Source organism: Pristiophorus japonicus, chromosome 11 (genome assembly GCF_044704955.1).
Source record: "Pristiophorus japonicus isolate sPriJap1 chromosome 11, sPriJap1.hap1, whole genome shotgun sequence".
Lineage (NCBI taxonomy): Eukaryota > Metazoa > Chordata > Chondrichthyes > Pristiophoridae > Pristiophorus > Pristiophorus japonicus.
Window position 1 is genome coordinate 117,172,261 of NC_091987.1, and position 24,861 is coordinate 117,197,121.

General features: G+C 45.5%; 1 protein-coding gene across 1 annotated transcript in view; it reads right to left on the reverse strand.

Annotated features, from left to right (window-relative positions):
• Positions 1-18,172, reverse strand: part of LOC139276238 (pyruvate dehydrogenase E1 component subunit alpha, mitochondrial-like) — a 39,874-nt gene extending 21,702 nt beyond the window's left edge. The window contains exon 1 of the mRNA XM_070893919.1: positions 18,025-18,172. Within this exon, the coding sequence (XP_070750020.1) occupies positions 18,025-18,075 (51 nt within the window). The 5' untranslated portion in view covers positions 18,076-18,172. The remainder of the gene's footprint in view (positions 1-18,024) is intronic.
• Positions 18,173-24,861: the final 6,689 nt, after the last annotated feature.

Below are 24,861 nucleotides of genomic sequence, written 5' to 3' on the forward strand. Positions count from 1 at the left end.
AAAAGAATCTAGACTGAACCAATCAGAAAGTTCACACAAGGCTTCAAACACAAAAGAAATTGACTGTACCGATATATCTACTGATTTTTTCATAAACCATGTGACTGAGGTGTGATCAACTTTAAATACAACATATTAATACTTTGAGAAGTTACATTTAGTTTTCTATAGTAACTAAAATCACCATAACCCATTAGCGCCTGCTGTGCTCACAAATCATGCAGCTAGCCCCAGCTAATGATTTACTTTAAGCCAAGTGTCTCAGCAGGAACCCTCTGGGTAAATTCCAATTTCTTTATCTTTTCCATGGTATAACGTGTGTGTGGGCTGAAACATTCCTTTATGAAAATCTAACAGTTCGCCGTGAAATGCCAGCTGATTCTCCAAAATGGCGAACTTTCAAACTCAACGAGGCCACGGAGAAACAAGGGCAAGAGAAGGCCCATTCCCCAGACATCGAAAAAAAGGAGATTTAACCTTTCATCATTTGGTTCAAGAGGTAGTCAGTGTCCAAGTCACTTTGGGTCTTGATACAAGTTTAGCATCTGTGGAACAACTGAAAGCATGCCACAGAGAAGCTAAATTTGTAAGTTGAATGCACCACAAATGATTGCAACTCGAATCATATTTCACTAATACAGTATTATGCACTACTTTTTAAAATGTAAAGGGAACCTGGTCACTCAGTATTCATAGTACTAATTTTTTTGTTTAACGAAAAGAACATCTTTACATAGAAACATAGAAAATAGGTGCAGGAGTAGGCCATTCAGCCCTTCAAGCCTACACCACCATTCAATAAGATCATGGCTGATCATTCAGCTCAGTACCCCTTTCCTGCTTTCTCTCCATACCTCTTGATCCCTTTAGCCGTAAGGGCCACATCTAACTCCCTCTTGAATATATCCAACGAACTGGCATCAACAACTCTCTGCGGTAGAGAATTCCACAGGTTAACAACTCTGAGTGAAGAAGTTTCTCCTCATCTCAGTCCTAAATGGCTTACCCCTTATCCTTCGACTGTGTCTCCTGGTTCTGGACTTCCCCAACACTGGGAACATTCTTCCCGCATCTAACCTGTCCAGTCCCATCAGAATTTTATATGTTTCTATGAGATCCCCTCTCATCCTTCTAAACTTCAGTGAATACAAGCCCAATCGATCCAGTCTCTCCTCATATGTCAGGCCTGCCATCCCTGGAATCAGTCTGGTGAACCTTCGCTGCACTCCCTCAATAGCAAGAACATCCTTCCTCGGATTAAGAGACCAAAACTGAACACAATATTCCAGGTGAGGCCTCACCAAGGCCCATACAATTGCAATAAGACCTCTCTGCTCCTATACTCAAATCCCCTAGCTATGAAGGTCAACATACCATTTGCCTTCTTCACCGCCTGCTGTACCTGCATGCCAACTTTCAATGACTGATGAACCATGACACCCAGGTCTTATTGCACCTCCCCTTTTCCTAATCTGCTGTTATTCAGATAATATTCTGCCTTTATGTTTTTGCCACCAAAGTGGATACCTTCCATTTATCCACATTATACTACATCTGCCATGCATTTGCCCATTTACCTAACCTGTCCAAGTCACCCTGCAGCCTTTTAGCATCCTCCTCGCAACTCACACCGCCACCCAGCTTAGTGTCATCTGCAAACTTGGAGATATTACACTCAATTCCTTCATCTAAATCATTGATGTATATTAAAAATAGCTGGGGTCCCAGCACTGAGCCCTGCGGCACTCCACTAGTCAGTGCCTGCCATTCCAAAAAGGACCCGTTTATTCCATTGCCTATCCAACATCAATCCTTCAAGTATTATTCGCCAGTCTATTCTAGCCAATTTACGTCTCATATCATTGAAGTTACCTTTCCTTAAGTTCAGGACCCTAGTCTCTGAATTAACTGTGTCACTCTCCATTTTAACAAAGAATTCTACCATATTATGGTCGCTCTTCCCCAAGGGGCCTCACACAACAAGATTGCTAATTAGTCCTCTCATTACACATCATCCAGTCTAGGATGGCCAACCCTCTAGTTGATTCCTCGACATATTGGTCTAGAAAACCATCCCTAATACACTCCAGGAAATCCTCCTCCACCGTATTGCTACCAGTTTGGTTAGCCCAATCTATATGTAGATTAAAGTCATCCATGATAACTGCTGTACCGTTATTGCATGCATCCCTAATTTTTTGTTTGATGCTGATTTTAAAAATATTTATCACTTCACGGGTACAGAATGCATGACAGGTACTCATTAATGTGCGCCAGTCAAGTTTTCAAAGTCTGCCTGCAACTCCAGCCACTCAAGGGCACTATACAGAGAACTAATGTACCTTCTGGGGTAAAAAGAAAGTCAAAAGATCAAACAAAACTCAACCTTATTTGGGTTTCATTGAGAATGGTCAGAATTTACAGTCAAAGCCACTTCTATGCCAGTTCAATTCTCCACACAAAATGCTGGATACAGATAAAACTGCACAAGTCCTACCAACACAAGGGTCCTTTGCTCCTTCGGTCTCCGCCTCCATATCATTCCTCAGCTCACTCTCCGCTTTTGCCTCGGTTTCTGGGCTGTTTGAGGGCAGATTTCCCCCAACCAAAAAAGAGGAGGAAAAACGTATGAGGAGACTGCCTCAACAGTGCAAATGAAAGGCTCTGCTAACTGTACACACAGTGGGGCCGATTCATCAAAGACACCAGGGCCCGCTGGAAGGAGCACTTCGAAGATCTCAACAGAGACGCTGCCTTTGACCCGAGTACTCTCTACTCCATCCTGCAGCATGCTACTCGCCACCACCTCAGTAAAACTCCAATATTGCACGAGGTTAGAAAAAGCCATAAGACAGCTTAAGTACAAGGCTTTGGGAGCGGATGGAATCCCTGCTGAGGCACTGAAGTATGGCGGAGAGGCACTGTTGGCACGAATACATGACCTCATCGAGAGAGAGGAGAGCATGCCGGGAGATCTGAGATGCAGTGATCGTGACCATCTTTTAAAAAAGGGGACAAATCCGACTGCGGCAACTACAGAGGAATCTCCCTGTTATCAGCCACTGGGAAATTCATGGCTAGAGTCCTCCTCGACTGTCTTCTCCCCGTGGCTGAGGAGCTCCTCCTGGAGTCACAGTGCAGATTCCGTCCCCTTCGGGGCACAACGGACATGATTTTTGCAGCGCAACAGCTGCAAGAAAAATGCAGAGAACAGCACCAGCCCTTATACATGGCCTTCTTTGACCTTACAAAGGTCTTTGACACCGTCAACCGTGAGGGTCTATGGAGCGTCCTCCTCAGTTGCAGATGCCCCCAAAAGTTGGTCACCATCCTCCGCCTGCTCCACGACGACATGCAGGCGGTGATCCTTACCAACGGATCCATCACAGACCCAATGCCCATCCGGACTGGGGTCAAACAGGGCTGCGTCATCACCCCAACCCTCTTCTCAATCTTCCTCGCCGCCATGCTCCACCTCACAGTTGACAAGCTCCCCGCTGGAGTGGAACTAAACTACAGAACCAGTGGGAACCTGTTCAACCTCCGCAGTCTTCAGGCCAGATCCAAGACCACCCCAACTTCTGTCATCGAGCTACAGTACGCAGACGACACCTGCATCTGCGCACATAGAGGCTGAACTCCAGGACATAGTCGACGTATTTACTGAGGCGTACGCAGCAAGACAAAGATCCTCCACCAGCTTGTCCTTACCGCACAGCACTGTCCCCCAATCATCAAGATCCATGGCGCAGCCCTGGGCAATGTGGACCACTTCCCATTTCTCAGGAGCCTCCTATCAACAAGAGCAGGCATTGACGACGAGATCCAACACCACCTCCAGTGCAGCCTTTGGCTGCCTGAGGAAAAAAAAGTGTTTGAAGACCAGGCCCTGAAAACTGCCACCAAGCTCATGGTCTACAGGGCTGTAGTGATACCCACCCTTCTATGTGGCTCAGAAACATGGACCATGTACAGTTGACACCTCAAGTCGCTGGAGAAATACCATCAACGATGTCTCTGTAAGATCCTACTAATCCTCTGGGAGGAGAAACACACCAACATTAGAGTCCTCGACCAGGCCAACATCACCAGCATCAAAGCACTGACCACACTTGATCAGCTCCGCTAGGCAGGCCACATAGTTCGCATGCCAGATACGAGACTCCCAAAGCAAGCGCTCTACTCGGAACTCCTTCACGGCAAACGAGACAAAGGTGGGCAACGGAAGCGTTACAAGGACACCCTCAAAGCCTCCCTGATAAAGTGCAACACCCCCACTGACACCTGGGAAACCTTGGCCAAGGACTGCCCTAAGTGGAGGAAGCGCATCCGGGAGGGCGCTGAGCACCTCGAGTCTCGTCGCCGAGAGCTCACAGAAATCAAGCGCAGGCAGCCGAAAGAGCGTGCGGTAAACCTATCCCACCCACTCCTTCCCTCAACGACTGCCTCACCTGTGAGAGAGACTGTGTTTCTAATATTGGACTGTACAACCACCTAAGAACTCGTTAAGAGTGGAAGCAAGTCTCCCTCGACTCCAAGGGACTGCCTACGATGATGTTGATTAGCCTTCTGATTCAAACTGTTGATCGTTGCACCTCCCATATTGCTTTATTCTCCCTTCTCACTGCAAAGCCAAGGAGCCATGTTGAATCCTGGCAAATGATGTAGAAAACTAGGCAACCAAGGGGATGGAGAAGCACAATGGACATGTTATTAAGGATGGGAACTGGGAGGGATGTGCCGTTTACTTGCATACATGCAAGATTTCTATATAATCAATAAGATGCTGCCTCTGACTGGATTGGTTTTGGAAACTGGTATCTACAAAACAGCAATTCGATACAAAATGAGATTGACTATCTTTCAACAACTCCTTCCAACAAAGTAGCAATATTTAATATATTGAACAAGGCTCCACGATACACTGAATGATAGCTGGTGTCATATATTAAGAATAGTGATCACGTCACATGCTGTTAACAAATTTAAGGTTCACTATCAAATCAGAAGGATGTTACAGCTACACAGAAGAAAACATTTAATGAATAAGCGACTGCAGAAATCAGTTGAATTCTGGTGTGGTGATTTTATACAATTGAATGTCGGGTGTGTGCTGAAAGGGAGTCGAGATGATTTTACGCTCAGTAGTTAGTCAACTCGAAGAAGGGACACTGCTTTGGAACATTCGCCAGGAATGTGGCCATGTGATTTACCTTTCTTGTGTTTAATTTACTTTTTGTCTGCAGAGTACTATGAAATGACAAGAACCATGTGAATAGACTAGAATTTTATTGCTAATATAAAGCAATTGTTTTTTTTTAAGATTCAAACCATTTTTGAAACAAACTCTACATACGTAGACAGTCTACTTTGCTTTCTCTTTGGTTCTGACCGGAGGCAGTCAAAAAGACAGGTTGCTCACTCGAAGGACTCAAATCTCAAAACCATTGCATTAATAAGGAGCCACGTCGAAGTATTATTGTGTTAAGAGTGTTTTTATGTTGTTTAAATGAGCACAATCAAACTTTAAAGATAAAATAAATTAGAGTAGTAGGCCTTTATTACTGCCGACCCAGCCTTGAAAGTCATACAGGCCTTGGGTAATCCAAGGTCACCCTCAAACAGTGCTATGGAAAGGCCATTTAAATGCCTGACATTCTACAAGCACAATATACCATAGCCTCAGTCCCGTATACAAAACAGGCCTGTCAACAACCAATCTTGTTGCATCATTGACGTTGCTTCTAAATATTCATGCACATGGTGGAGATCAGTGCTGCGGAAGGCAACATCTGAGCAATTTCCCACTTTTTGCAGTGTGTCGGCATCTAAGCCCCCAAGTTCAGGTACAGCATACATCAGAAGCAGATTAAAGCTCCATCTCCTTCTCCCATGTATTTGAGAACACCCTCCTCGAACTGCTCAGTGCAACACTTCCATATCATACACAAGCCATTTTTGAATCCCAAATAAGGTGGCCAATTAGGGTATAAGGCCCAGGGGGAGCACGGGCCAGTCCACATTGCGATATGTGTGCGCACTAGGCCTGTGCAGCAGAGCTGGTCTCCAGTCGTCTTGGTCAATCCTTGCCACTAAACCAAGACCTAGCTCTGTCAAGCCCATGGGGTGGCTGGTGTGCAACAGCCACCACACGTTAAAAAAAAATCCACGCACAGGAATCTTCCACCCTTCAACATGTAGTTTGGGACCTAGAATGTCAGGTCCTTCATTGAAACACCTGTGAACTCATTCCTTTTTGGCGTGGAAGCAAGTCATCCTCGTTTTGAGGGACTGCCTATGATGAAACTCCTCTGAACAAAATGTGGCAGAATGCCCGTTTTCCTCTGGAACTAATGAAATTGTGGGAACACTTTACTTTGATGTGGGTGATTTCTAAGAATGAGACTTGAACAATAGCTTAAATAACTAGAGAGAAAAAGGATCACTTGCTACCCTGACAGTCAGTCTGGAAGAGGGGACAGAGTGCAGTGTAACAAAATTTGCAAATGATACAAAGATTAGTGGGAAAACGGGTTGTGTAGAGGACACAGAGAGGCTGCAAAGAGATTTAGATTGGTTAAACGAATGGTCTAAGGTTTGGCAGATGGAATACAATGTCGGAAAATGTGATGTCATCCACCTTAAAAAAAAACAGTAAAAAGGAATATTATTTGAATGGGGAGAAATTACAACATGCTGCGGTGCAGAGGGACCTGGGGGTCCTTGTGCATGAATCCCAAAAAGTTAGTTTGCAGGTGCAGCAGGTAATCAGGAAGGCAAATGGAATGTTGGCCTTCATTGCGAGAGGGATGGAGTACAAAAGCAGGGAGGTCCTGTTGCAACTGTGCAGGGTATTGGTGAGGCCGCACCTGGAGTACTGCGTGCAGTTTTGGTCACCTTACTTAAGGAAGGATATACTAGCTTTGGAGGGGGTACAGAGACAATTCACTAGGCTGATTCTGGAGATGAGGGGGTTACCTTATGATGATAGATTGAATAGACTGGGTCTTTACTCGTTGGGAGTTCAGAAGGATGAGGGGTGATCTTATAGAAACATTTAAAATAATGAAAGGGATAGACAAACTAGAGGCAGAGAGGTTGTTTCCACTGGTCAGGGAGACTAGAACTAGGGGGTACAGCCTCAAAATACAAGGGAGCCAATTTAAAACCGAGTTGAGAAGGAATTTCTTCTCCCAGAGGGTTGTGAATCTGTGGAATTCTCTGCCCAAGGAAGCAGTTGAGGCTAGCTCATTGAATGTATTCAAATCACAGAGAGATAGATTTTTAACCAATAAGGGAATTAAGGGTTATGGGGAGCGGGCGGGTAAGTGGAGCCGAGTCCACGGCCAGATCAGCCATGATCTTGTTGAATGGCGGAGCAGGCTCGAGGGGCTAGATGGCCTACTCCTTTTCCATGTTCTTAAGTTCTTATGACGGAACACATTTATCTCCTCAGTCTAAGATAGAATTGAACCCATCACTAAGGTGAGCCACTTCACAATCCAGTCCTTCACATTTAAAGAAAAGTCACTACTAAAACCCTCTGATTTAAAAAAAAAAGAAATTCAATCCTTATGATGAGTAATGAGCAGGAGGATTACTGTGATTTGCAATTGTTAAAATTCATTGCATTGAACTTCCTTTCCATGTATTTTGAGAATTAACCAGCAGAGCACTGTTCGAGAAATAGAAATACGCCCAATGTATTTTATAGCAGGGATCGGGACTGAATTGCAGGGGTAGAATCGAACCAAGGAATTCAGGCAACATCATACACCATAATAACACAGGAAAAGCACTATGTAACCATCATGTGAAGTCATATTTGTTCTGCCCTTCAAACTCTGTGCCCCCTCCCACCCTACACCCCAATTTGGGGAAGAGGGACGGGTTTGCTGGCTGCTAACATATTCAACACCTTGCAATCATTTATAAATGGGCATCAACCAGCTGTTCTGCATGGTAGCTCATCATTCTTTAAAAGTACTCACTACACATGACAGTTCTACAATATAATGCACAATTTGCGACTGCAAGATATAATGAAAACTAGTTTCAGGTCCTTTTCTACAGTGTTTAATTCAATCACTATGACAGAACACCGAGATACAAGAAAGCTAACTGAAGGATAATCCCAATGCAGAAAAGAGTCACGGATCTACAATTATAATTGTGAGTAAAGTTACAGCTCAAAGCCAGTATGGTGCTGAACTGCACCAGGAAATATCTGAATAATTAGAATTGTGGAACAAATGATAAGGAAAGACTACTTTTTAAGAAAAACTGAAAGCCACCCCTCAATGTAACAGGGTAGACTGCAGCAGGCTGGGAGCTCCAACACAATGCATTTCCACAAGAATCTGTATAAAAGGGACAGTTCACAGCATTTACTTGACCCATCACTTCCGGTCTTGCCAATTTAACTTGGATTGTCTTTTACATTCTACAAAAGCTTCATGCTGTACGTATACAATTAAATTTTCAGTTCTGTTTTGAATTAAATGTCATTTGTCAGAGCACAGCAGAAGCAGCAATGCCGGGGAGGCTGGGCTAAACCGAACACAAGAATCTGTAGGAACAGGAAACGACCATTAGGCCCAAAAAGTTTTTGTTACAACAATTGCATTTACCTGCCTTCTAACCAATCCCTTCTCTCTCCAGAAACACTTCTAACTGCCTCTTATGTTCAATTATAATACCCTTTCAATGGTGTTTCCTCATAATTTGTTCCACAATTCTGTTACTTTTTTGGATGAAGAATTCCTGCCCAATGTACCTTTAACTTCCCATTCCTCTATAGGACAGGGCTTTTCCACTGTAAAAATTCAACTGGACCAGCTTACCCAAACTCTTCATAAAGCTTGAAACTTGCTGCTATAAATCCATAGTCAGGTTTTCTGTGCATTTTCAGCAGTGGGCTCTACTGACTCCAATTCCATTAAATATGTAATGACGACAATCACAATCTATCATCACTTTTTTTCTGGACCAATTTGGCTCCCAGTTTTAAACAACAAACAGGGTATAAAATCAATTTTTGTTTCGCATCAGAAATTGTGCTCACTGGTTTAGATTTAAATATAGGGAGCACAACATAAAATTCACTGATGCCACATACATCAAGGGAGATGGTGGTGGCAAACTGTCAGAATCAGCAGGCGTAACCATAAAAACTTGGATTTATATAGCGCCTTTCACGACCACTGGATGTCTCAAAGCGCTTTACAGCCAATGAAGTACTTTTGAAGTGTTGTCACTGTTGTAATGTAGGAAACGCAGCAGTCAATTTGCACACAAACAAGCTCCCACAAACAGCAATGTGATAATGACCAGATAATCTGTCTTTTTGTTATGTTGATTGAGGAATAAATATTGATCAGGACATGGGGGATAACTCCCCTGCTCTTCTTCGAAATAGTGGCATGCGATCTTTTACGTCCACTTAAGAAAGCAGATGGGACCTCGGTTTAACGTCTCATCCGAAAGATGACACCTCCGACAGTGCAGCGCTCCCTCTAGGCTGGAATATCAGCCTAGATTTTGTGCGCTCAAGTTCCTGGAGTCGGGCTTGAACCCACAATCGAAACCATCACCTCCAAGTTCCCCTCCAAGGGGTCAAGTTTCGGCCTGAGTTGCTCCTATTTGTTTGGAGCAACTAGTTTAGAATGGAGTATCTTAGAAATTGCAATTCTCGGCATTAAGTTTGCTCCAATTCTAGTGAGTTAGAAAAGTTTCATTTTAGAACAGATTTTTTTTTTCCAAAAGGAGGTGTGTCTGGCCACTTACGCCGGTTTGCAAGTTTAGGCAGCGGAAACTTACTCCATTCTAAGTTAGTTTGGAGTAAGTGTAGATTTTTGTACGCTCAGAAAAACCGTGCATACACTTAGAAATCAGGCTTAGGGAATGAGAGATGGTGGGGGGGGGGGGGTGGTGCGGGGGAGTTTACAAACATTAAACACTTCATTTTTACAAATAAAGAGTCATCATTAATAATAAATGATAAATAAATCAATTAATCAACCAATAAAATCAAAAATTTAAAAATTCAATCAATAAATAAAAAATTACGTAAGGGGTGGAAGAGGGGGGGGGGTGGTGGAAGAGGGGGGGGGTGGAAGAGGGGGGGGGTGGTGGAAGTGGGGGGGGGTGGTGGAAGTGGGGGGGGGGTGGAAGTGGGGGGGGGGTGGAAGTGGGGGGGGGGTGGAAGTGGGGGGGGGGTGGAAGTGGGGGGGGGTGGAAGTGGGGGGGGGGTGGAAGTGGGGGGGGGTGGAAGTGGGGGGGGGGTGGAAGTGGGGGGGGGGGTGGAAGTGGGGGGGGGGGTGGAAGTGGGGGGGGGGTGGAAGTGGGGGGGGGGTGGAAGTGGGGGGGGGGGTGGAAGTGGGGGGGGGGGTGGAAGAGGGGGGGGGTGGAAGAGGGGGGGGTGGAAGAGGGGGGGGTGGAAGAGGGGGGGGTGGAAGAGGGGGGGGTGGAAGAGGGGGGGGTGGAAGAGGGGGGGGTGGAAGAGGGGGGGGTGGAAGAGGGGGGGGTGGAAGAGGGGGGGTGGAAAAGGGGGGGTGGAAAAGGGGGTTGGAAGAGGGGGGGTGGAAGAGGGGGGGTGGAAGGGGGGGTGGAAGGGGGGGGTGGAAGGGGGGGGTGGAAGGGGGGGGGTGGAAGAGGGGGGGTGGAAGGGGGGGGGGGTGGAAGGGGGGGGGGTGGAAGAGGGGGGGGTGGAAGAGGGGGGGGTGGAAGAGGGGGGGGGTGGAAGAGGGGGGGGGTGGAAGAGGGGGGGGGTGGAAGAGGGGGGGGGTGGAAGAGGGGGGGGGTGGAAGAGGGGGGGGGTGGAAGAGGGGGGGGGTGGAAGAGGGGGGGGGTGGAAGAGGGGGGGGGTGGAAGAGGGGGGGGGTGGAAGAGGGGGGGGGTGGAAGAGGGGGGGGGTGGAAGAGGGGGGGGGTGGAAGAGGGGGGGGGTGGAAGAGGGGGGGGGTGGAAGAGGGGGGGGGTGGAAGAGGGGGGGGGTGGAAGAGGGGGGGGGTGGAAGAGGGGGGGGGTGGAAGAGGGGGGGGTGGAAGAGGGGGGGGGTGGAAGAGGGGGGGGTGGAAGAGGGGGGGGGTGGAAGAGGGGGGGGGTGGAAGAGGGGGGGGGTGGAAGAGGGGGGGGGTGGAAGAGGGGGGGGGTGGAAGAGGGGGGGGGTGGAAGAGGGGGGGGGTGGAAGAGGGGGGGGGTGGTAGAGGGGGGGGTGGAAGAGGGGGGGGGTGGAAGAGGGGGGGGTGGAAGAGAAAGAAGAGGAGGGGGAAGAGAAAGTGGAGGAGGGGGAAGAGAGAGGACGACTTGAACGGGGGGGGGGGGGGGGAGGAGGAGGAGGAGGAGGAACCAGAGCAGGACCTGAAGCTGAAGAGGAGGGAGGCCAGAGTCCGATCTTCGCCGCCCCGGTGAGCCCATTCGGCCAGGGCTAGAAGCGGCGTGCTTCGGGTGCCTGGAGCTACTGCACATGCGCTTACACCCTTTATAATCTTAAAGACCTCCTTCAAGTCACCCCTTAGTTTTCTGTTCCAGCTTTCCTGATAGGTATAACCTCTCAGTTCTGGTACCATCCTAGTAAATCTTTATTGCACCTTCTCCAGTGCCTCTATGTCATTTTTACAATATAGAGACCAGAACTGTTCATCGTACAGGTTATACTTCTCCAGTCCAGGACTCTCTAATCTGGAAACATCCGTTCGGCATTAGTTGAGCTTGAGGGAGAGGAGGATTTATTAAAAAAAAGTTTTAATTGGCTGGAGCGGCTGTCAATCACAGTGTGTTTGGCGATTGGCTGAAGCGGCTGTCAATCAGTGAGCATGTTCGGCGATCGGCTATAAAATCGAATTGTGTCGATACCCCATTCAAATTTGGTAACCAAGAGGGAGAGGGAGGTCAGAACTTGCCCTGGATTGGAGGTACAGTTAAGGCTGAATGGGCCCATATTGCATATTTTTTCTTCGTAAAACATGACAGTGGGCAAAGACATTTAGACATGTGTTCGGCGATCGGCTGGAATGGCTGTCAATCAATGACTGCGAGCAACTAAGGGAGCCGCCCACAAGCTGCCAGCACGTGCGCACACACTCAGGAGCCCGGGGGTTGTCAACAGGCAAGTGTGACCTCCCATGGTTCAGAAAATTCTCTGTTCCGCCATCGATCAAGTCCCAAGGGTGGCGAACAAGAGAGGTCCAACTGTACTCCAACTGTGGTCTAAACACGGTTCTATACACGTTTAACATAATTTATCAATTAAATTCCTCTAGAAAGAAAAAAAACTTACATTTACGCTTTTCACAACCATAACCAGTCTCAAAGCGCTTTACAGCCAATGAATTAGTTTTGAAGTGTAGTCACTGTTGTAATGTGGGAAACGCAGCAGCCAATTTGCTCACAGCAACTCCCACAAACAGCAATGTGATAATGACCAGATAAACTGTTTTTATTATATTGGTCAAGGAATTAAACAATGGCCAAGATACCGGGGATAACTCCCTTGCCCTTCTTCAAAATAGTGCCATGGGATCTTTAACATCCACCTGAGGGTAGACGGAGCCTCGGTTTAACGTCTCACCCGAAAGACGGCACCTCCGACAGTACAGCACTCCCTCAGCACTGCACTGGAGTGTCAGCCTAGATTATGTGCTCAAGTCCCTGGAGTGGGATTTGAACCCACAACCTTCTGCCTCAGAGGCGAGTGTGCTAACCACTGAGCAAGGCTGACCAACCCCAGTGCTTTTTTTTTTTAAATGGCCTTCTTAACCTGCGTTTGTGTATCTGTATTCCCAGATACCTGTTCCTCCATCAAATTTAGACATTTATTTTCAAAGGAGTATAAAGACCCCCTTATGCTTCCTATCAAAATGTTTAACTCACAGCAATGCTCCCTGTAAGCTGTGCATGTGCGCGGCCACGCAGTAATCTACAAGGGACCACGTAGGCCGCCCACAAGCTTTTCCATTTGAAATACCGCGAATGCGCAGAAATCTAAACAGACCGCTCATTGAAATAAATAGACTGTGCGCAAGGACAATTTAGAGGGAACATTGCTTCACACTTACCTATATTGAAGTTCATTTCCTAATTTCACGCCCATTCTGCAAGTTTATTAACATCTTCCTGTATTTTATCACAGTCCTGCGTATTAATTAAATTACACCAATTTGGTGTCATCTGCAAATTTTCAAATTGTACGATCCCCAAGTCCCAATCGTTTATATAAATGGTGAACAACAGTGGTCCTTATAGAATATCACTTCCCACCATTTGAGTAGCTTCCTTTAACCCTTACTCTCTGCTTTCTCTCAGCTTGCTATCCAGTCTGCTACTTGTCTCGACTCTGAATGTTCTGCCCTTAGTCTACTATGCGGTACCTCATCGAAGGCGTTTTGGAAATCCAAATATATTATATCTACTGCATTAACCAGCAACGTCTTCAAACAATTCAATGATGTTGATCAAGCATTACCTTCCCTTTTGTAATCTGTGCTGACTACTCCATTATATTTTCAGTTTCTAGATATTTTTCTATTGGACATGACTGCTGCCAACGAACTGGAAGCAGACTGCTTATGTGCCCCAGGAGCGGGTTTTTTAAAATAAATGTTAAATGTCAGGAGACGCAGGCTGTGAGGAAAAATGCCGGGAGGAACGGGCTGCTTCAAAAAGGCTCTGTGGGGGAAAAAAAAAAAAAGAGGGGCTACCGGTTCCAGATTAATGCACAGTACACTTCTGCACTGCTTCTGGTCATTGGCAGCGGTCACTCTGTTTTCTATTACATCTTCCATTACCTTTCCTACCATCGATATGAAGCTAAAATGGTGCATAATTGACTTTTATTTCAGGTTTGACAAATATTTATAACAGAAGACTTGCATTTATATACATGTAGTGCCTTTCCCGACCACCAGACGTCTCAAAGCACTTTAGAGCCAATGAAATACTTTTGGAGTGTAGTCACTGTTGTAATGTAGGAAACTAGAGCAGGAGTAAGAAATAAGAGTAGTAGACCATTCAGCCCCTCGAGCCTGCTCCGCCATTCAATAAGATTATGGCTGATCTTGGACTCAACTCCACTTCCCTTAATATCCAAAACTCTATCGAACCCTGTCTTGAATATACTCAATGACTACCACAGAGGGCTGTGGAGGCTCAAAGAATTCCAAAGATTCACCACCCCGAGTGAATACATTTCTCATCAATCCTAACTGACCAACCACTTATTCTGAGACTGTAACCCCTGGTTCTAGACTCCCCAGCCAGGGGAAACATCCTCCCTGCATCTACCCTGTCAAGCCCTGTAAGAATTTTTATGTTTCAATGCAATCACCTCTCATTCTTCCAAACTCTGGAGAATATAGGCCTAATCGATTCAATCTCTCCTCATAGGACAATTCTCACCCCCTCCCCCCCCCCCATCCCAAGAATCAGTCTGGGGAACCCTCGTTGCACTCTGTCTATGGCAAGTATATCCTTCCTGAGGTAAGGAGACCAAAACTGTACACAATACTCCACTTTTAAAGAAATGGTTGGATGGGCACTTAGAGTGCAGTAACCTGCAGGGTTACGGACCTAGAGCTGATGATTGGGATTAGACTGGATGACCTTTTGTTGGATGGCGCAGCTATAATGGTAAGTAGTGCCGGGAATAGAATACGGCCAGGATGGGTCAGAGAGGAATTTTCCCAGATTTTTTTCTCCCTAAATTGGCCTGGGTTTTTATCTGGTTTTTGCCTCTCCCAGGAGATCACATGGCTCCGGTTGGGGTGGAGTGTAGAATGTTTCAGTATAAGGGGTGTTGCAGTTGTGTGAGGCGGACTGGTTGGGCTGGGTGCTCTTTGCCTTTCCGTCATTGTTCATAGGTTTATACGTAACCTTTAGGGCTGCTGACCAAGGACCGTGCAGCTCTTTGTCGGCCGGCGTGGACATGATGGGCCGAAATGGCCTCCTTCTTCACTGTAAATTTCTATGTTTCTATGTTTCTTCTATGTATGCCCTCGTCAGAGCCCTACATAATTGCAGTAAGACATCTTTACTCTTGTACTCAAATCCTCTTGTAATAAAGGCCAACATTCCACCATAAAAACAGTGTGGGCTTGGAAACAAATACTGTATGGTCGTCTTCAATTTAAAAAAAGTTTGCTCCCTATTCTCTAACTTCCAGGACAGCATGCGTACAGTTTTGGTCTCGGTATTTTAAGGAAGGATATACTTGCATTGAAGGCTGTTCAGAGAAGGTTCACTAGGTTGATGAGGGGATTGACTTATGAAGATAGGTTGAGCCTATACTCATTGGAGTTCAGAAGAACGAGAGGTGATCTTTTCGAATAATGAGGGGGCTCGACAAGGTGGATGCAGAGAGGATATTTCCACTCATAGGGGAAACTAAAACTAGGGGACATAGGCTCAGAATAAGAGGCCGCCCATTTAAAACTGAGATGAGGAAGAATTTCTTCTCAGAGGGTTGTAAATTTATGAAATTCTCTGCCCCATAGAGTTGCAGAGGCTGGTTCATTGAATATATTTAAGGTGGAGATAGACAGATTTTTGAGCGTTAAGGAAACAACAGGTTATGGGGAGCAGGCAGGGAAGTGGAGCTGAGACCATGATCAGATCAGCCATGAACTTATTAAAGGTTCGAGGGGCAGGTGGCCTACTCCTGCTCCTATTTATGTTCTTAAGTGATACCTTCAGCCACAATGAGGGGATAGCCTGGAATACTGATTTCTTTCATCGGTAGTGGTGTATTTGGACTTTCAAAAGGCTTTTGACAAGGTCCCATACAAGAGATTGGTGTGCAAAATTAAAGCACATGGTATTGGGGGTAATGTACTGATGTGGATAGAGAACTGGTTGGCAAACAGGAAGCAGAGAGTCAGGATAAACGGGTCCTTTTCAGAATGGCAGGCAGTGGCTAGTTGGGTGCCGCAGGGCTCAGTGCTGGGACCGCAGCTATTTACAATATACATTAATGATTTAGATGAAGGAATTGAGTGTAATATATCCAACTTTGCAGATGACACTAAGCTGGGTGGCAGTGTGAGCTGTGAGGAGGACTCTAGGAGATTGCAGGGTGACTTGGACAGGTTAGGTGAATGGGCAAACGCATGGCAGATGCAGTATAATGTGGATAAATGTGGCAAAAACACGAAAGCAGATTATTATCTGAATGGTGACAGATTAGGAAAAGGGGAGGTGCAACGAGACCTGGGTGTCATGATACATCAGTCATTGAAAGTTGGCATGCAGGTACAGCAGCGGTGAAGAAGGCAAATGGTATGTTGGCCTTCATAGCTAAGGGATTTGAGTATAGGATCAGGGAAGTCTTACTGAAGTTGTACAGGGCCTTGGTGAGGCCTCACCTGGAATATTGTGTTCAGTTTTGGTTTCCTAATCTGAGGAAGGATGTTCTTGCTATTGAGGGAGTGCAGCGAAGGTTCACCAGACTGATTCCCGGGATGGCAGGACTGACATATGAGGAGAGACTGGATCAACTGGGCCTTTATACACTGGAGTTTAGAAGGATGAGAGGAGATCTCATAGAAACATATAAAATTCTGACGGAACTGTACAGGTTAGATGCAGGAAGAATGTTCCTGATGTTGGGGAAGTCCAGAACCAGGGGACATAGTCTAAGGATAAGGGGTAAGCCATTTAGGACTGAGATGAGGAGAAACTTCTTCACTCAGAGAGTTGTTACCCTGTGGAATTCCATACCGCAGAGAGTTGTTGATGCCAGTTCATTGGATATATTCAAGAGAGAGTTAGATATGGCCCTTACAGCTAAAGGGATCAAGGGATATGGAGAGAAAGCAGGAAAGGGGTACTGAGGTGAATGATCAGCCACGATCTTATTGAATGGTGGTGCAGGCTCGAAGGGCCGAATGGCCTACTCCTGCACCTATTTTCTATGTTTCTGTCTGCTGTCACCTCCAAATTGATTGACAGAAAGGTAACAATTCAGGATCAGCCCAGTACTTAATATAGTGTGAACGTCAAGGCGAGTGAGTGCTTGGTAACCTTGAGGCTCACAACTGCAAGCGCTTAAGTCACATGATGTACTTGGCCACCCGACTCTAAACTGTGGCAGCAAGGATGTTACAAAAAAATTCAGTGCCTTGGGGCAGTCGGCAGGAAATGAATCAGATTGCAAATTCATTGAAATATGTTTTAACGGACTTAATTTTCTCTGAATGTCATGCATCAAAATACATAACCTTTAGAAACCAAGGTAAATGACTGAGCAAAAGATAACAAGGTCCCAACAGAGCTAAGGAGAGACAGCGTGAGTAGCATCACCCAGACCAGTCGGTGAACAAAATGGCACAATAGCCATTGAATCACGAGCGGTGAATGAGGCAGACCTTTCCTGAAGTGCCATATCCACAATATTTTGTGTCTCAGGTAGTTTAAAGCAACATTACCTGTAGCTGCTCTGATCAGAACACTATTAGGAGAGAGAGGAGCAGTGTGAAGCTGATCAGCAGCCCATGGAAACCCCACAGAGCTGTGTTTCCAGTGACTGGAAATACACAGGATGTCTGTCAGCATCTTAAATAGATGGAAGAAAGGAAGAATTAATTCAAGTTAGGTAGCACCCTTCCTGACCTTCAGGATGTCCTGAAGTGCTGTGCAATATAAAATATCCTACAATATAAAATATAGAATATCCTGCAATATAGAATATCCTGTGCTTCACAATTCCATCACTTTTTAACGCTCCTGCACTGCCCTGCATTACTTGCCCAAACACCCTGCTTTTGCTGCTGTGTGCAGAGCGTGTCCAGCTTTCGCTCACAACTCGACTGCTCGTCACCTTGGCCATCAAAGCTGAGGATATCTTTAAACCAGGGGCAGGAGGAGCCCCGGGCCCGGGTGACCTTGAAGCCCGGGCGGTGTGAGCAGCCCAGCGGGCCCGGCCCCGGAAACGGTCTTCCCGGAGCGGTGTCCGCGGCCTGCACAGACCGGGGCCTAGCCCGGGGACACACGGCAAGGTCTCCCCCCGTCCTCGCGCGGCCCCGGTACTCACGGTGTTGCCGCCCCGGATCAGGTTGCCCAGCAGCCGCAGCATCTTGGTCATGACATCCAGGTCCAGGCCCAGTCCCCCAGCAGCGGCTAGCCGACCAATTGCTTCCCCGGCGTGAGGGGGCGCGGAGACTGTGGTGGTGGCTGGCTGGCTGGCCGACCGACTGCTATACCGGAGTGAGCGATCACCAACTGCTCCAAAGGCAGAATGACCGACCGACTGCTATACCGGAGTGAGCGATCACCAACTGCTCCAAAGGCAGAATGACCGACCGACTGCTATACCGGAGTGAGCGATCACCAACTGCTCCAAAGGCAGAATGACCGACCGACAGCTTCCCCGGAGTGAGAACCAGATCTCAGAGCTCACGTTGGGGTGGGTGGAGATTTCCTGCGGTCGTTATTTCTAGCGAAATTGTAGCCACGTTTCAAAAGAACAGGTTTACTGTTTTGCTAGAAATGTCAGAGTAAATGGTTCCCTATTTAGTTTTAACACCTAGGAAACCAGAGGAAACCCTCCCCAATTTTCACTAAAGGAACTTTGTCGCTACAATTTCTTACAGGGATAATTTGCCATTATTCAGCAAATCTGCAAATATCACTCATTTTGGTTTAAAACTGTAACCTGTTTTGATGAGAATCATTGTGTACAGTATGTCTAAATGGGCTTTAGTTTTGCCAATTAGTTGCCAACATTTGTCATTGAATTAATGACGTGTTGATTTTGCATTACTTTGTTTTTTCACTCCCTTCTGTCCCCTAATCTAAGCCATTAAAGCAATAGAGGTAAATCAATAAATTGTTAAAGAAATCACAAATATTGGTATAATATATTATCACACGGTTTAGAATGAGCATGCTCAGTTCGCTCTGGCTTACTAAAGCACATCGACCAGCAACTCATTGTCTCTGCCCTTCAGTTGTTCTACCCAAGTATATTAGTTTGGCGACAAGGATGGGATTCCAAAGCCATTTTTAGGGATCATGGAAGGAGAAAGTGTTCAACCTTTGAGTGGACAAGTTTAAAGTGAATGTCTTGACTCCTAAACTGAATTTTTGTACTGTTTTACATTAATGCTCAAACAGAATAGTATGTATGTATCATCGCGTGTATGTATACAAAGCAACAACAGCGTTGATTCTCACATGTAGACAGTGACAGTGAGTCACTGTTCGACGGGATCAGGACAATCATAGATGTGCCTACGGGATTCATCGGAAACTTTGGCATGTATGACAGAGCTCGTGAACCATTCAGTTCTTACATTGAGCAGTTGCAGATGTTTTATTTTTAAAGCCAATAATATTTTTGAGAATGAAGGTGCAGTTAAGAATGTTCAAGCTCAAAATAAAATAATTCCTGAATGGAAGAAAACAATTTTTCTAACAGAGATCAGGCCAGATGTCTAGGAACATTGACAAACCAACTACAGCCAGGAAAAGCAAAGGATGCATCGTTTGAAGACATTGTCGAGAAATTCGAGGACCATTTCGACCCAAAGCCGTTAGAAATACAAGAGAGCTATGAGTTTGGGACTAAAAACCAAAATGAAAATGAAACCATCAGTGAATACATTGTAGCTCTTAAGAACCTGTCTTTGCATTGTAGCTTCGGCAAACTTTTGGATCGTGCTCTGTGAAACAAGTCTGTGTGTGCACTGCTGGATGAGCGCATACAGTCCACGTTACTGAACACTCCAAACCTAACGTTTGACATAGCATGCAAAATGACCCTATCTATGGAGATGCCATCAAAGAATGCTAGGGAGCTCCGTCCAATTCAAGTGACGCGTGCAACTGAGGTGACAATTCACAAAGCCACCGCCAAACCTAAAACTGTGAAACCGAGTCAAAAGCATGTCGGTGAGAGCAGTTCAGTGAATTGTTATCACTGCAATGGAAACCACTCAGAGCAGTGCTGCCAATACAGAAATGCAAAGTTTTCACTGCCAGAAGCAAGGCCATATTTCAACAGCTTGCAGAGCTGGATCTAAAGCAGGAAGTAAGAACCATTCTAGTGGCTATACAAAGAATTCTGGCCCAACTTCATACTGAACATCAATGGGTCATCAGTATGAAATCAATTGCAAGAAACATAGAAACATAAAAAAATAGGAGCAGGAGTAGGCCATTTGGCCCTTCGAGCCTGCACCGCCATTTAATGAGTTCATGGCTGAACATGCAACTTCAGTACCCCATTCCTGCTTTTAGTAGGCCACTCGGCCCTTCGATTCTGCACCGTCATTCAATATGATCATGGCAGATCCTCTATCTCGATACCATATTCCCGTTTTTTCCCCATACCCCTTGATGCCTTTTCTTTAGAAATCTATCGATCTCTCTCTTAAATATATTCAGTGACTTGGCCTCCACAGCCTTCTGTGGTAGAGAATTCCACAGGTTCACCACCCTCTGAGTGAAAATTCTTTTCCTCATCTCGGTCCTAAATTTCCTACCCCGTATCCTGAGACTGTGACCCCTTGGTGGTTCTAGACTTCCCAGCCAGGGGAAACATCCTCCCCACAGCAGTCTATCCAAACCAGTCAGAAATTTATACGTTTCAATGAGATCCCCTCTCATTCTTCTAAACTCTAGTGAATACAGGCCTAGTCGACCCAATCTCTCCTCATATGATAGTCCTGCAATCCCAGGAATCAGTCTGGTGAACCTTCGTTGCACTCCCTCTATGGCAAGTATATCCTTTCTTAGGTAAGGAGACGAAAACTGCACACAATACTCCAGGTACGGTCTCACCAAGGCCCTGTATAACTGTAGTAAGACATCCTTGCTCCTGTACTCAAATCCTTTTGCAATGAAGGCCAACATACCATTTGCCTTCCTAACTGCTTGCTGCACCTGCATATTTGCTTTCAATGATTGGTGTACAAGGACACCCAGGTCCCTCTGTACATCACCATTTAAATAATACTTTGTCCTTGTGTTTTTCATACCAAAGTGGATAACTTCACATTTATTCATGTTATACTGCATCTGCCATGTGTTTGCCCACTCACTCAACCTATCTAAATCACCTTGCATCCTCCTCACAACTCACAATCCCACCTAGTTTTGTGTCATCAGCAAACTTGGAAATATTACATTTGGTTCCCTCATCCAAATCTTTCATATATATATTGTGAATAACTGTGCCTAAGCACTAATCCCTGTGGTACCCCACTAGTCACTGTCTGCCACCCTGAAAAAGACCCGTTTATTCCTACTCTCTGGTTCCTGCCAGTTAACCAATTTTCAATCCATGCCAATACATTACCCCCAATCCTATGTGCTTTAATTTTGCACACTAACCTCTTATGTGGGACTTTATCAAAGGCCTTCTGAAAATCCAAATATATTACATCCACTGATTCTCCCTTATCTTTCTATCAGTTACACCCTCAAAAAACTCCAGTAGGTTTGTCAAACATGATTTTCCTTTCATAAATCCATGTTGACTTTGTTTAATCCGTTGATATTATCTAAATGTGCCATTATCACATCCTTTATAATATACTCTAGCATTTTCCCTACTACTGATGTCAGGCTAACTGGTCTGTAGGTCCCTGTTTTCTCTCTCCCTCCTTTTTTAAATCATGGGGTTACATTTGCCACCCTCCAATCTGCAGGAACTGTTCCATAATCTATAGAATTTTGGAAGATGCTTTGTTTATTCGCCTGGATTGGGCAGTGATCTTAAACCACTTGATCATGAACACATACATGAGTTTGACTCAGTTCAGGCTTCAGTAGTTCAAGTACCAGGTTCAAACAAGTCAGCAATAGAAACGGGATCATCTTTCAGTTCGGAACCAAAACAAAACAACCTGAAAATTGTTTCAACGCCAAAACTTTCTGTAACGAGTTCAGGAAGACTCCGCCAACCTATTATTAAACTGGATTTGTAGTTCATTTAAAATAAAAAAGCCAGGAGTTTTTGTTATTGTAATATCTTCGGAGAGCACACAACACACAACCTGTAAGATGGCTGCAGGTTCCGGAAACTTCTGACCTGCTGGTCAGGCGACCTGCTCTTTATTAAACAGCACTTGCTGCAGTAACACAGGCATCCACAGTGTGGAGCTACAGATATTACACTTCTCCCTCCCTAATGAAGAGTTATTGGGCTCAAATTTCCCCAACCCCTTTTTCTGGTGCCCTTACCTGAGGTGCGCCGTTTTGTCCGCTTCCAAGCGCGCTGAAAAAAGACATCCGTATTCTGGCCACTCCCCAGCCTCTCCTCGGCCGTGGCGCAGCGTGGCCCAATGAATTGGGGGTGGAGCCAGGTCCCGGCACTGAAAACAGTGCCGGGGCCTCTGCACCTGCGCGCTAGAGTCTGCGCGCATACGCAGTAGCTCCTGGCAGGCCATTTCTGCAAATGTGCGCTGCAGGCTGTGTGGGAGGGGCCCGAAGCATGCCGTCCCTAGCCCCGCCGAATGAGCTCCCTCATTGGCGGCCCGCTGCGTTCCCTAAGATAGGACTTCTATTTTTTATTTGTTATTTACTGATTGATTGATTGCTTATTACTTTGGCCTTGGTGCTTTAGGTGCAGGGTTCCTTCTATTTTTTATTTGTTAATGAATTGCTTATTACTTTTTGTGCTTGGTGCAAATGGACTGCTTTGTTTCGCGACCACTGCACAGCCCCCCCAAACCTGGTTCCCTTCCCTTCCCTATCCCTGCCCTAATGTCCGCTGATGTACTAATGTGCGCTGCTTTTTTCATTGCCCACAATGTTTTTCAGAGCTGGCCACATACGCTGACCTAAGTCCATTTGGAGTAAGTTTTAGCTGGCCAAAATGACATAAATGGCCAAAACTGGTGTAAATGGCTGGGAACGCCCCCTTTTGAAAAAAAAACTGAACTAAAACAAATCGTACCTAAGTTATTCTGGAGCAAGTTTATTGGGGAAAATGGCGTTTTTCAACTTATGCCAGAAAAAATTACTTACTCCAAAAAAATTGGAGCAAGTCATGGCCAAAATTGGACCCAAAATAACAAACAATCATCATACATAACTTGCAAGGTTATACATGACAAAGGATATGGATTTATTTTGCCATATTTTCAAATCAAGCTTAACTACTTGTTTTCTGTTTCGAAGAGGATACCTTCGCTCTCGAACAGAACCTTCCAAACATGGTGTTGAATTTAAACTCATTCGAGGCTGATCTTGAGGGCAGTTTTCCTCCAAGGGATGCCCTTGATTTACATTTGAATGCTCTCTAACTTCAGACTGTTTCTTTTCCTGACTCGGACTCAGACTTAAATTCTGACTTTCTCTTGGATTTGTTTCCAGTGCATTGGATGTAGGATATGCTACTGGTGTATTAAAATTATCTGATGAGTCAGAAATAATTGAATCACTCCCACCTTCAACTACTTCGATGTCTGTGGGTAAAATATGATCAATGTGAACAAACCTAACCTGTCCATGATCAAACATCTTGACCAAATATCTTCACCACTCTTCCTGGTAACCACTTTACCCATTTATGGTGATGGTTCTTCACTCTCACCTTCTGATTTAATTCCACACCTCTCTTTTACTCTACCTCTATCATGATTCTCTTTCTGTCTTAATTGTGTCTCTTCTATGGACTGTGCCAAGTTTGGTTTTAACAACGAGAATCTGGTTCGTGGCTGTCATTTGAAAAACAACTCTGCTGGTGTTCTACCAGTAGTTGTGTGAGGAGTATTACGATACGTTATGAGAAAATTAGCAAATTTGTGGTCCAATGGCAACTGTCGTTTCTTTGGATTTAGATCCAACATTTGTACAGTGCACTCTGCTGCACCATTCGAAGCAGGGTGGTATGGTGGAACCTTGGTATGTTTCACACCATTTTTGCTCGTGAACTGTGCAAATTCTTCTGAACGAAATTGTGATCCATTATCCGAAACAATTTCTTCTGGGAGGCCAAATGAAGAAAATAATCTTCGCAAAATTTCTAATGTTTTACTTGTTGTTATTTTCCACATTGGAAACACCTCAACTCATTTCAAATGGCTATCAATCACAATGAACAATTGTTGTCCTTCTAGCTCAGCAAAATCAATATGTATCCTTTGCCACACCCTGGGAGGCCATTTCCATGGCTGTAATGGTGGTTTCTTGCTTACTGATTGACATGCTGTACACAGACTAACGATGTACTCTATATAAGAACATAAGAACATAAGAATCAGGAACAGGAGTAGGCCATCTAGCCCCTCGAGCCTGCTCCGCCATTCAACAAGATCATGGCTGATCTGGCCGTGGACTCAGCTCCACTTACCCGCCCGCTCCCCATAACCCTTAATTCCCTTATTGGTTAAAAATCTATCTATCTGTGACTTGAATATATTCAATGAGCTAGCCTCAACTGCTTCCTTGGGCAGAGAATTCCACAGATTCACAACCCTCTGGGAGAAGAAATTCCTTCTCAACTCGGTTTTAAATTGGCTCCCCCGTATTTTGAGGCTGTGCCCCCTAGTTCTAGTCTCCCCGACCAGTGGAAACAACCTCTCTGCCTCTATCTTGTCTATCCCTTTCATTATTTTAAATGTTTCTATAACATCACCCCTCATCCTTCTGAACTCCAACGAGTAAAGACCCAGTCTACTCAATCTATCATCATAAGGTAACCCCCTCATCTCCAGAATCAGCCTAGTGAATCGTCTCTGTACCACCTCCAAAGCTAGTATATCCTTCCTTAAGTAAGGTGACCAAAACTGCACGCAGTACTCCAGGTGCGGCCTCACCAATACCCTATACAGTTGCAGCAGGACCTCCCTGCTTTTGTACTCCATCCCTCTCGCAATGAAGGCCAACATTCCAGTCGCCTTCCTGATTACCCGCTGCACCT